This window comes from Dipodomys merriami, unplaced genomic scaffold, assembly GCF_024711535.1.
Source record: "Dipodomys merriami isolate MVZ:Mamm:240054 unplaced genomic scaffold, mDipMer1.0.p SCAF_71, whole genome shotgun sequence".
In the NCBI taxonomy this organism is placed as follows: domain Eukaryota; kingdom Metazoa; phylum Chordata; class Mammalia; order Rodentia; family Heteromyidae; genus Dipodomys; species Dipodomys merriami.
The window spans coordinates 6083876-6096550 of NW_027206302.1; the positions used below are offsets into that span (position 1 = coordinate 6083876).

The 12675-nt window shown below is 43.0% G+C and overlaps 1 protein-coding gene across 3 annotated transcripts in view; it reads right to left on the minus strand.

Moving 5' to 3' along the window:
• Inpp5b (inositol polyphosphate-5-phosphatase B) overlaps positions 1 to 12675 on the minus strand; it is a 71513-nt gene that overhangs the window by 15727 nt on the left and 43111 nt on the right. For all 3 annotated transcript variants that reach the window (XM_070008777.1, XM_070008776.1, XM_070008778.1), the window contains 6 exons: positions 12180 to 12294; positions 11000 to 11116; positions 9650 to 9837; positions 7644 to 7755; positions 3336 to 3445; positions 874 to 1009 (listed from right to left, as the gene is read on the minus strand). In XM_070008777.1, the coding sequence (XP_069864878.1) occupies positions 874 to 1009; positions 3336 to 3445; positions 7644 to 7755; positions 9650 to 9837; positions 11000 to 11116; positions 12180 to 12294 (778 nt within the window). The remainder of the gene's footprint in view (positions 1 to 873; positions 1010 to 3335; positions 3446 to 7643; positions 7756 to 9649; positions 9838 to 10999; positions 11117 to 12179; positions 12295 to 12675) is intronic.

Here is a 12675-nt window from a genome sequence, read left to right on the forward strand (position 1 = left end):
ACAGTGGCACATGCCTGCAAATCCCAGCTATGTGGGAGATGTATACGAAGAAGGATCACAAGACCAGCCAGGCAAAAATGCAAGACTTAATCTGAAAAAAAGTAACTAAAAGTATAAAAGGCTGGGGGAATGGCTAAAGAGGTAAATAAACCCTAGTGCTGCCAGTAAATAAATAAATAGTAAAAACATTTGGTATATTGTACACAGAATATTGTACACTTATAAATGCGTAAAGAAAGATCTAGGGCTAGGAATGTGGCTTAGTGGTAAAGTACTTGCCTTGCATGCATGAAGCCCTGGGTTCAATTCCTCAGTACCATATAAACAGAAAAGGCTGGAAGTAGCGCTGTGGCTCAAGTGGTAGAGTGCTAGACGAGCAAAAGAAGCTCAAGGACAGTGCCCTGGCCCTGAGTTCAAGTTTTAAGACGGCAAAAAAAAAAAGAAAAAGAAAGATCTAGAAGGAGGGGCTGGGAAGGTGGCTCAGTGGTAGAGCGCTTGCCTTGCATGCCTGAGGCCCTGGGTTCTATTCCTCAGCACCACATAAGCAAAAAGAAAAAAGCCGGAAGTGGCGCTGTGGCTCAAGTGGTAGAGTGCTAGTCTTGAGCTGAAGAGCTGAGGGACAGCGCCCAGGCCTTGAGTTCAGGCCCCACGACCGGACCCAAAAAAAAAAAAGATCTAGAAGGATATAACTAAAGGAATTGCTAGCTATATGGAAAAGTATACAAGTCTACTGAAATAATTATTAAGCTAAAACTATGTTAAAAAGCTTCCTCACATTCAAGGACAGAGAAAGAGAACAGAAAGACAAAAAGTTGCCCTGATATGAAAAACAGTACCTTATAGAATTTTCCCAGGTACCAGCTGCCCACCTACCCCAACGTCAAACACTGAGCTGACAGGTTTGTGATCGCTGGTCTTCAAGGCCATGTGGCTCTGGTAACTCAGCTGAGTTATATTCTTTCCTTTCCAGAGAATTCGGTCACACCAGGCAGGGGCACGACACTTCTCACTGAAATGCAAAGTCCATTCTGGAAACACTCACTGAAGAAGCAAGACCCACTGCTGAGCAAGTGCCCAGCTCAGGCAGGTAATAATGGGACAGTCTTAGTGCCCATGTACCCCAGGAATCTAACATTAGTCTGTAAGGAATAATATGTATCCTGTGTGCCATTAAAACAACTACAAAAGCTTCATGAAAACAGTTTACTGGGCTGGAGGCATGGTTCAAATGGTAGAGTGCTAGCTGTGAGGGGAAAGAAAACACACACATACACATATACACACACACAACACACACTTCACTGACTGTTCTTTTTGTTTGTTTTTCAAAGTGTTAGCAAGGATTCATTTTAGTAACTGGGGCTAAAATAAGGAGAAATAGAAAAAGGGAAACATTTCCTGCTCCCCTGGCAGGAAATGAGAATTAAAGACAGCTGACTCTCTGTCCTCTAGCCTCCTGTGAAAATTAGGACATAATAATAAAAACCATATGAGAGTAAGAGCACTATGGTCCTTCAAAGACAGTCCTTAAGGAACAAGCTCTGAATTCCTAGTCCTGAAGTCAAATCCCGCCTCTCTACCACTTACTGTTTAAGAGGCTCTTTGATTTTTCTACGGTGCTGTGGCTCACATCTATAATCCTAGCTACTCAGTAGGCTGAGACTGGAGGATTGTGTTTCAAAACCAGCCCAGGCAGGAAAAAGTCTGTGAAATTCTTATCTCCAATTAACCACCAAAAAGCCAGAAGTATGGCTCAAGAGGTAAAGCACTAGCCTTGAGCACAAAGCTCAGGGAAAGTGTCCAGGCCAGAGTTCAAGCCCTCTAGGACAGGTGAGAGAGAGAGAGAATAAATATGAACAAAGTATATTATATGCATGTTTGGAAATTTCATGATGAAACCCCTTATTATGTATAATTTTGTTTTTGTTTTTTGTATAATATATGCTCATAATTTCATTTTTAAAAATCATACCTATTCTAATAAGTGAGATGATATAAGTAAGATATACCAAATAGTATATGACACACAGTAAGCACTAATAAAAAATAGTATCAAGGGCTGGGAAGGTGGCTCAGTGGTAGAGCGCTTGCCTTGCATGCTCGAGGCCCTGGGTTTGATTCCTCAGCACCATATAAGCAAAAAGAAAAAAAGCCGGAAGTGGCGCTGTGGCTCAAGTGGTAGAGCACTAGCCTTGAGCTGAAGAGCTGAGGGACAGTGCCCAGGCCCAGAGTTCAGGCCCCACGACCAGACCCAAAAAAAAAAAAAAAAAAAAAAAAGTATCAAGCTGGGTGTCAGTGGCTCACACCTGTAATCCTAGCTACTCAAGAGGCTAAGATCTGAGAATCATGGTTCAAAGCCAGCCCAGGCAGGAAAGTCCATGAGACACTTATCTCTAATAACCATTAGAAAAAACCAGAAGTGGCACTGTGACTCAAGTGGTAGAGTGCTAGCCTTGAGCTAAAGAGCTGACGGATAGTACACAAGTCCAGAGTTCAAGCCCCACAACCGACAAAAATAAAATAAAATAAGCCGGGCGCTGGTGGCTCACGCCTGTAATCCTAGCTACTCAGGAGGCTGAGATCTGAGGATCGCGGTTCAAAGCCAGCCCGGGCAGGAGAAACCGTGAGACTCCTATCTCCAATAAACCACCAGAAAACCGGAAGTGGCGCTGTAGCTCAAGTGGTAGAGCGCTCGCCTTGAGCTGAAGAGCTGAGGGACAGCGCCCAGGCCCAGAGTTCAAGCCCCAGGACCGACAAAAAAAATAAAAATAAAAATAAAATAAAATAAAATAAAATAGTATCAAGGGGCTAGGAATGTGGTTTAGCAGTAGACTGCTTGCCTCGCATGCACGGTCTAGAGTTAGATTCTTCAGCACTACATAAACAGAAAAGCCCAGAAGTGGTGCTGTGGCTCAAGTGGTAGAGTGCTAGCCTTAAGCAGAAAGAAGCTCAGGGACAGTGCTCAAGCCCCAGGAGTGGCAGAAAAAAAAAATAGTACCAAGCATATAATAATTAGATATAAGCCAAGTTAGTTGGAACTACTGTAAGCACAGCTGATCTATTATGGAATAAAGCCCAAGGCAGTCAAACAGACAATCTGTGGGAAGGCAGGCTGCTTAAGTGAGCAGACACTGATAGGAAATGTTCCCCCTACCCCCCCGCCCCAATTTCCTGGAATTCCTTTTTATAAATATGGAAATTTTTACTGGAGTGAAAAACACAAGGAACATCATAGAAAAATCATATTCTTCAAGTCCATGAGGTCTATTGCTTCCCAGAATTTCTAGGTTACCATTTGTTCAACCCTCTGGAACCATTTCTGACCTCTGACCTACCTGGTATCCCAGTCATCAGAGCCAGTGTCATATTTGTAGGTAGGCTGGAATGTGAGCTCACCCTCAGTGAAGCCTTCAAAGACAGTCTTTGCAGCCACCTGAATTTTGAGCTGTATAAAAGGATGGGAGAGAAAATACTTCAGAATATAAAGGTTGATACTTGAGAGGCAGAGATCAGGGAAACACAACTCAAAGCTGGCCCAGGTATAAAAGTTCATAAAACTTCATCTCAACCAATCAATGGCTGGGTGAGTTGTATGTGCCTACATCTCCAACAACATGAGAAAGCACAAATAGGAGGATCACAGCCTAGGCCAACCCAGGCATGAAGTGAGATCCTACTTCAAAAATAACCAATACAGGGCTGGGAAAGTGGCTCAGTGGTAGAGTGCTTGCCTTGCATGCATGAGGTCCTGGGTTCAATTCCTCAGCACCACATAAGCAGAAAAAGCCAGAAGTGACACTGTAGCTCAAGTGGTAGAGTGCTTGCCTTGAGCTAAAGAGCTGAGGGACAGTGCCCAGGCCCAGAGTTCAGGCCCCACGACTGGCAAAAAATAAAAATAAAAAATAACCAATACAAAAAAGGACCAGAAGCATGGCTCAAAAGGTCAAGTGCCTACCTAGCAAGTCTGAGGTCCTGAATTCAATCCCCAACATCATCAAATACACAAACAAGTCAAACCTTGAATTAATGAAGAAAGAAAATCAATTTGAAATCCATGCCACTTGAGCTACATGCCTAGCCCTTTCTGTTTCTGTTATTTTTCTTTTTTGGGGGGGAGGGAGAGGGGCCCGTCATGGGGCCTGAACTCTGGGCCTGGGTGCTGTCCCTCAGCTCTTCAGCTCAAGGATAGCAATTTACCACTTGAGCCACAGTGCCACTTCTGGCTTTTTTCTTTTTGCTTATGTGGTGCTGAGGAATCGAACCCAGGGCCTCATGCATGCAAGGCAAGCGCTCTACCACTGAGTCACCTTCCCAGCCCCTCTGTTATTTTTCAAATAAGGTCCTGTATTTGTGCCTGGCCATCCTGGACCAAAAATCCTCCTGCTCTTCTCCACTTTTCAAGCAGCTACTACTGTAGATATGAGACACTGTGTCTGGAGTTTTCCTTGGATTTTTGTTGTTGTTGTTGTTGTTGGTTATGGGGCTTGAACTCTGGGCCTGGGGACTGTCCCTCAGCAATTCAGCTCAAGGCAAGCGCTTGAGATAAGCCACTTCCGGTTTTCTGGTGGTTTATTAGAAATAATAGTCTCACGGATGTTCCTGCCCTGGCTGGCTTTGAACCATGATCCTCAGATCTCAGCCTCCTGAGTAGCTAGGATTACAGATGTGAGCCACTGGTGCCCAGCTTTTTCCTTGGATTTTAAGATAGGGTTTTATTATGTAGCCAAGCTGGACTCAAACTCTTGATCTTCCTGCCTTAGCCTCATACTAGGATTACAGGCATGTAATACCACGCTGGTCTGGTGAATCATTTTTAAGGCTCAATCCCTTCTCATCTCCCTCACCTGTTTCTTTTGAGTAAAGATCTCACTATATAGTCCAGGCTGGCCTTGAACTTGCAACTATTATGTGTTGGTACGAGTATGTACTATGCCTGGCTTTAAGAATCTTAAATCTGTATCTAGAAGCCTGAATGGCACCTCACTGAGATGTCTTAAACAGCACTAGGTACACTTCAACATACTTTCTCAGCTCCAAGTATCAAACACATCATCCATCCAGCATAGTTGCTTCAAATATATATACAGAGAACTGTGTTCTTAAATTGTGTTTTGTGAACTAGAGGAAATTAATCTGCCTTGATTTTCCCATCTGTGAATTTGGGGTTTATGACAGAACTTACCTCATAGGCTCATTAGAAAAACTGCCAACAATAAAATAGTGCCTGAGCCAGGCACCAGTGGCTCACCTCTATAATCCTAGCTACTCAGGAGGCTGAGATCTGAAGCTCACCATTCAAAGCTAGCCCAGGCAGGAACATCTGTGAGACTCTTTATCTCCAATTAACCACCATAAAACTGGAAATGGTGCTGTGGCTCAAATGGTAGAGCACTAGCCTTGAGTTGAAGAACTCAAGCCCAGGCCCACAGTTCAAACCCTACGACTGGAAAAAAAAAAAAGTGTCTGACACATTTTGAAAGGAATAGTAACATATTGCATTAAATCACAGGGCCCCATCCAAGTCACACACAACAAGTGAGAAAACCCGCATGTATTCCTGCCTCTTCCTTGGAGACCACACTTGGTATTGCATGGATTGGTGGAGAACTGTCATCTCTAACATACGGGACACAGCCACTTGCCAACTTTCTGAAAATGAGTTTCTGGAAACATTATCAAAGGAAAAAGCAACAGAAAGTAATTTTAACATTAGGTATGAATGTGCTGGGTGTTAGTGGTTCATACCTATAATCCTAGCTACTCGGAAGGCTGACATCTGAGGGTCATAGTTTGAAGCCAGTGTGGAAGAAAACTACATGAGACTCTTATCTACAATTAACCAGCAAAAAATAAAATAAAATAAAATAAAAAAAGATCTGGAAGTTGAGCTGTGGCTCAAGTGGTACCATGGCTAATCTTGAGCAAAAAAGCTCAGGGATAACACTCAGGCCCTGAGTTCAAGCCTCAGGACTGGTCAAAAAAAAAAGGTTTGAATGGAAGAAGATGCCTCTTGAGTTGATACATATAGATGTTAAAATCACATGGAAAGTAGATAATACACAAAGTCCGATACTAGTACTTCAGGAAGGACCAGAAAGGAAAGCAAGTTGAGGTAGATAGCAAAATGGGAATGCCTCAATCCTAAGCACAGATGAAACAGACAGATATGGATAATGCTGATATAAGAATTGAGTAGAAAGCCGGGCGCTGGTGGCTCACGCCTGTAATCCTAGCTACTCAGGAGGCTGAGATCTGAGGATCGCAGTTCAAAGCCAGCCCGGGCAGGAGAGACCATGAGACTCCTATCTCCAATAAACCACCAGAAAACCGGAAGTGGCGCTGTAGCTCAAGTGGTAGAGCGCTCGCCTTGAGCTGAAGAGCAGAGGGACAACGCCCAGGCCCAGAGTTCAAGCCTCACGACCGACCAAAAAAAAAAAAAAAGAATTGAGTAGAAGAAGCTGGGTGCCGGTAGCTCATGCCTGTAATCCTAGCTACTCAGGAGGCTGAGATCTGAGGATCATGGTTCAAAGCCAGCCCGGGCAAGGAAAGTCCATGAGACTCTTATCTCCAATAAACCACCAGAAAACCAGAAGTGGTGCTGTGGATCAAGCAGAGTGCTCACCTTGAGCTGAAGAGCACAGGGACAGTGCCCAAGCCCAGAGTTCAAGCCCTACGACCAAGAGAACGAAAGAACGAAAGAAAGAAAGAGAGAGAGAGAGAAAGAAAGAAAAAAAAGGAAGAAAGAATTGAGAAGATAAAAAAAAAAGAAAAAAAACTAGAGAGAAAAAAAATGGGCCAATAAAGAAACTAGCCTATAAAAAAGAACTTGTGGGCAAGGATAAGAAAGCAAAGGAAGAGGTGACATTGTCCAAAAAAGAAATATACTCATTACCTAACTTATGAAATGGTAACCTCTCTACACAACACCTTAATAATAACAAAATTATATTTTTTAAAAAAGCATATATTTTTTTTAAAAAGCAAAATTAAGATTCTCCTTCAATTAATCTGCACTGGGAAAGAAAATGATAATAGAAAGATTTAGATTCATGACAATACTTAGATTATTAAAATGAGGAGAGTTTAGACTAAGAAAGAAAAGAGACATTTACATTCTGAACAACTCTGACCACTAGAACAGGATTCAAATTTAATGAAAGGAGTAGTAAGAGGACATTGAGAAAGAAAGACATTTCTCATGTCCTGGAAATGGCTAATGACAAATGCTGGTAGAGAACAGCAGGTTACAGAACTAACTGCTATTACAATTGAAGAGAGGCACTGAGAAAGATTCCAGGCTTACCCATGAGGAAAAGGATGCAGGTAGCATCTCAAAGATACCAAGTAGTTTCTTTATCGAAGTTGGGACCCTTTCAGTCTGAAATTTAGACTTCTTGAATAAATAAGTGAGAACATGTTCTTGCTCTCAAAGGAGACAAAGTGCCTCAAGGAAAGAGCCAATGGGGAGACCACTACTGAAGAGAGAAAAGAGAGAAAAGTAGATGAAAAGAAGAAACTACTGGACATTAGGTCCTCAGAAAGCTCCCATGTTGAGGAGGAAGTTAAGGGCTGGGAAGCCAGGCTTCTCTGTGCCCTCACAGCAGAAGCAATTGTCCAAAGAGGACAGAGGTGGCCATCTGTACCTGATCATATGCATACAGGGTTTGAAAGGCCTTCTCTTCGATGAGCTTTTTCACTTTTTCCACATCCAGCTCTTCTATCCTGTAGTTGAGGTCCCCCAGCCACAAGATCACACTGTGAGGACAGAGCACAAAGGTAACAAGGTTTAGGAGGGACTTTAACCCATCCTTTCCAGGGTGCTCCAGACAGAAGTGCCCTGAAGTTCAGCCTTTTGGGAGCTGGGTAGGGAAGTGACATGGCTATTCCACTTTTTTTTCTTTTGCCATCCCACTTAGCACCTTGTAAAAAATGTGACTGACTTACAATTATCTTGGCCCATGATCATTATAAACAATGTTGAATTCTCCTTAACTATTTTGTTCTTGTATGATTGAGAAAATAATCTAATAAGATCTCAAAGTAATGCTAGACATGGTAGCACATACCTATGATCCCAGTACTTGGGAGACAAAACAGGGTTTTCAAGTTCAAGGCCAACCTGGACTACACAGTGTATTTGAGGTTAGCCTGAGCTATATACATAGCAAGACCTAATCTCTGTCTCTCTGACACACACACACACACACACGCGCTCACAGATGAACACACACACACACACACACACACACACACACACACACACACACACACACACACACACACACACACACACACACACACACACACACACACACACACACACACACACACACACACACACACACACACACACACGCTCACAGATGAATGAATGAACCCGAAAGCAAAATCACTTATCCCATTGCTGGGAAGATGGAAAAAGAACCAAGAATTGGAAATGATGATGATCTCTCAAGAACCCCAAACCAGATAATGCCACAAAGCCTTTGCTGCATTACATACATTCCACTTCACAAAACATAATCTCAGTCTCCAGATAGAATTCCTCCAAAAGGATCAACCTTTGTAGTGGAGCCTGGATTTAAACTATTGAGCTCCTGAGCAGTTATGACAAGTGGTTTGTTACAACTGCTGCTTTTGGTAAAAGCAAACTCAAGGCTTTCTGATGATATTGATATCACACATCTCATGAAGTCTGAAGCCAACAATCATATCATTGGAGAATGTGAGCAGCAGTATGCACACTACCAAATAATGCATCCACAGGCTAAAAGCACACAAACTGACACACAACTCATAAATTACGATACCACAGGTTCACTAGAATACAGAAGCTCAGCTGTGAGAGATCCCTGCAGGGGGCCTTGGAGAAGAAAAGCCATCATGCCAGCCTCCAGAACACCAACAAGCCAGAGACAGCTCCACTGCAGCAGGACAGAAGAAGGATAACTTTATTTCCAAGCAAGCACCATGGCCCCAGTGGCTTCCTCTTCTTCTTAAAAAAAAATGGCATCAGCTTCAACTATTACCACAAAGCCTGAAGTTCAAAGGCTTTGCATTCAGACAAATAGCAAGGTTTAGCCATAAATGAAACAAAGATGAACACAAGTAAAAGATGCTCTAGGGGGAGATGGAAAGGGATGGGAAGGGGAAACAAAGGAGGAGGCAACAATGCTTGATAAGAAATGTACCCATTACCTTGCCCGTGTAATTTTAACCCCTCTGTACGGTATTTTCACAATAAAAAAAAAAGATGCTCTAAGCAGTTGCAACTGTAGCTTTGTAAAGTAAGAGGAGAAAAAGAGCCAAGTAGAGGCAAGTAGGTATTGTCCAATTCTCTTGTGCTCCAGAAAGAATACACAGAAATTCCTAAAACATAATACTAAAAACTGGATTGAGCTGCTTGGGTTTTTTGTTTGGTTTTGTTTCTGGCTACCTTTCTCATAATGTTAGATCTAGACACATTCACATTAAAATAAATTTAATACTCTTCCAGGGACAAGTGATGCTGGAAAATGATTCTAGAAGTCTACCAGATGGTAAAGTTAGGGAACTAAGAACTGCCAAGAAAGTTGGCAGCTAGCACCCCCTCCCACAACTGCACACATCACACACATGGAGAACCTCACAGGAAGAAGCCCAGACTCACTCGTGCTTGGTGATGGTGAGAGGGGGAAGACTTGGGTCAACCTGACAAAACTGCATCCGAGAACAAATGTCTTTATAGTCTTGGTTCCTCCTCTCATATTCTTCTGTGTGGGCTGCCAGGTGCGAATTCACAACACAAATACTGGTGTTGTGTAACTGGAACCTGATTGCCACGCCACCTTTGTTACCCTATTAAAGGATAAAAATATATATATATATATATTTTATACACATATATATATATCCAACATACAATTATGTCACAAACTTTCAAAATATTTTGTCTTAAGCAATCTTACTAATAGCTTTATGAGTTTATTTTTTCACAGATAAGCATACAAATCTAGTGTTAGGCATATAACTCAAGTGGTAGAGTGACTGAATAGGAAGGCATAAGGCCCTGAGTTAAAATCCTAGTACCTAAAAAGATTTTTTTTAAAGAATCCACAAAGGTACAAGGATTAGTCAGTATTAAAAGATGAGTCCAGGGGCTGGGAAGGTGGCTCAGTGGTAGAGCGCTTGCCTTGCATGCATGAGGCCCTGGGTTCGATTCCCCAGCACCACATAAGCAAAAAGAAAAAAGCTGGAAGTGGCGCTGTGGCTCAAGTGGTAGAGCGCTATCCTTGAGCTGAAGAGCTGAGGGACAGCACCCAGGCCCAGAGTTCAGGCCCCTCGACTGGATCCAAAAAAAAAAAAAAAAAGATGAGTCCAGAGCCTGGCTCTCTCAATTTACTGCTCTTTTCTCCTATCACAGACAAGCCATGTGCTCTCCTTTCTCTACCAAAAACTCTGCTGGCCAGATGCCAGTGGCTCATATCTGTAATCCTAGCTACTCAGGAGGCTGAGATCTGGGGATCATGGTTTGAAGCCAGCCTGGGCAGGAAAAGTTCATGAGACTGTTCTCCAGTTAACTACCAGAAAACTGGAAGTGGTGCTATGGTTCAAAGTAGCAAAGTGACAGCCTTGAGTGAAAGCTCAGCTCAGGAACAGCACCCAGACCCTGAGTTCAAGCCCCATGACAGACCAAAAAAAAAAAAAAAATGGATCTTGCAAATCTGCTGTGAGCATTCTGTTTTTCTTGATGACCCAACACAGTTTCTGCACCATTCTTCATGAAATTGTCAGGATTAACCAGAGCCTCTAACACTAAGTAACCAGGAATACAGGTGCTAGTTGAGCAAACAAGCTGAGACTTTACTACCAGATGAACTCTAGTCTGTTCAATCCAGCTCTGCTTGAGGGGACACTGGCTCCCTCAAACTAGCACTGATGTAGTACTGCCATCAAGGGAAGCTGAGCCAAAACTTGGGAGTCAAGGTCTTTAATGGCAGAATATCAGGCAAGGACTTACCATTCTCCCCATAATTCCTGTCCCCACAGTCTCAGCTGCCACTTCAGAGATATATGCTGCATGTTCCTGTTTGACATATAATAGCAGCATAATCCCAACCAGTCGGATGAGCTTTACCTAGGAAACATTCAAGTTATAGCATGAGAGAGAAATTGTAAACAGGAACAAATGTCCCCAAAGAGAAGTAGTCTTAATGCTGGCTGACAGCATCAACTCCCGCATGCTGGGATGCAAGATTTGACTCACTGAGCACACTTTACACCTAAATGCTCCCAGTTGACCAGACCCTGAATCATTCCCACCCAGAGGCACTGATGGAGAGATGGAACTGAGAACAAGAACAGAACTAGAACTGGCTTACAATAAAGGTCACTGAAAGGAAAAAAATATCTTAGAATTTCTCTACCAGTAGCACAAGTTAAAAGGTAACTGGGGCTGGGAATGTGACTTAGTGGTGAATACTTTGCCTAGCATGCATGAAGCCCTAGGTTCCATTCCTCAGTACCAGATAAACAGAAAAAGCCAGAAGTGGCACTGTGGCTCAAGAGGTAGAGTGCTACGCTGGGTACCAGTGGCTCGCCTATAATCCTAGCTACTCAGGAGGCTGAGATCTGAGGATTGCAGTTCAAAGCCAGCCCCAGCAAGAAACTTGTGAGACTTATCTCCAATCAACCACTCAGAAAACCAGAAGCAGCACTGTGGCTCAAGTGGTAGAGCGCTCGCCTTGAGCTGAAGAGCTGAGGGACAGCACCCAGACACAGAGTTCAAGCCTCACGACTGGCAAAAAAAAAAAAAGTAGAGTGCTAGTCTTGAGCAAAAGAAGCTCAGGGACAGTGCCCAGACCCTGAATTCAAGCCCTATGACTGGTAAAATTAAATTAAATTAAAAAAGAATAATAGCCAGGCGCAGGTGGCTCACACCTATAATCCTAGCTACTTAGGAGGCTGAGATCTGAGGATCGCGATTCAAAGCCAACCCATGAAACTCTTATCTCCAATAAACCACCAGAAAACCGGAAGTGGCGCTGTAGCTCAAGTGGTAGTGTGCTAGCCCTGAGCTGAAGAGCTAAGGGACTGCGCTCAGGCCCAGAGTTCAAGCCCCATAACCGACAATAAACAAACAAATAAATAAAATTAATAATAATAATAATAATAAAAGAGGTCCCTGACTTCTCCCTGACCTTTGCATATTTGGCATCTGGATGAAGACTCTCTGACACAGCTTTAAACCATTCTTCCTCCTTCGGAGTATCATGAAAGAAAAAGGCTTCCTTACTCAGATCCAGCTCCTGGAACCTATTGGAAAAGCAGCCAGTTAAGACAGTAGAGGAAGACAACATGGATAAAATGGTTTTCAAACTGGTTTAGGAGCTTATGGCCTAGGTACACTACAGAATCCTCAAGAGGGAATAAAGATAAATATTTAGAGCCAAAGAGCTAACTGATGCATCCCCATTTTACACCTACCATCCCTGGTTCATTCAAGGATCAAAATGAGAACTGGGATTCAAACTCAGCCTACATAAATTTCCATCTAGGCTTCCTTTTCTGGCCTTCCAAACCAACAGGACACAGGATAATGGTGGCAAGATAGTACATGTAAAAAAATGATTTGGAGCTGGGAAGTTGGCTCAGTGGTAGAGTGCTTGCCTTGCATGAATGAGGCCTGGGTTCAAT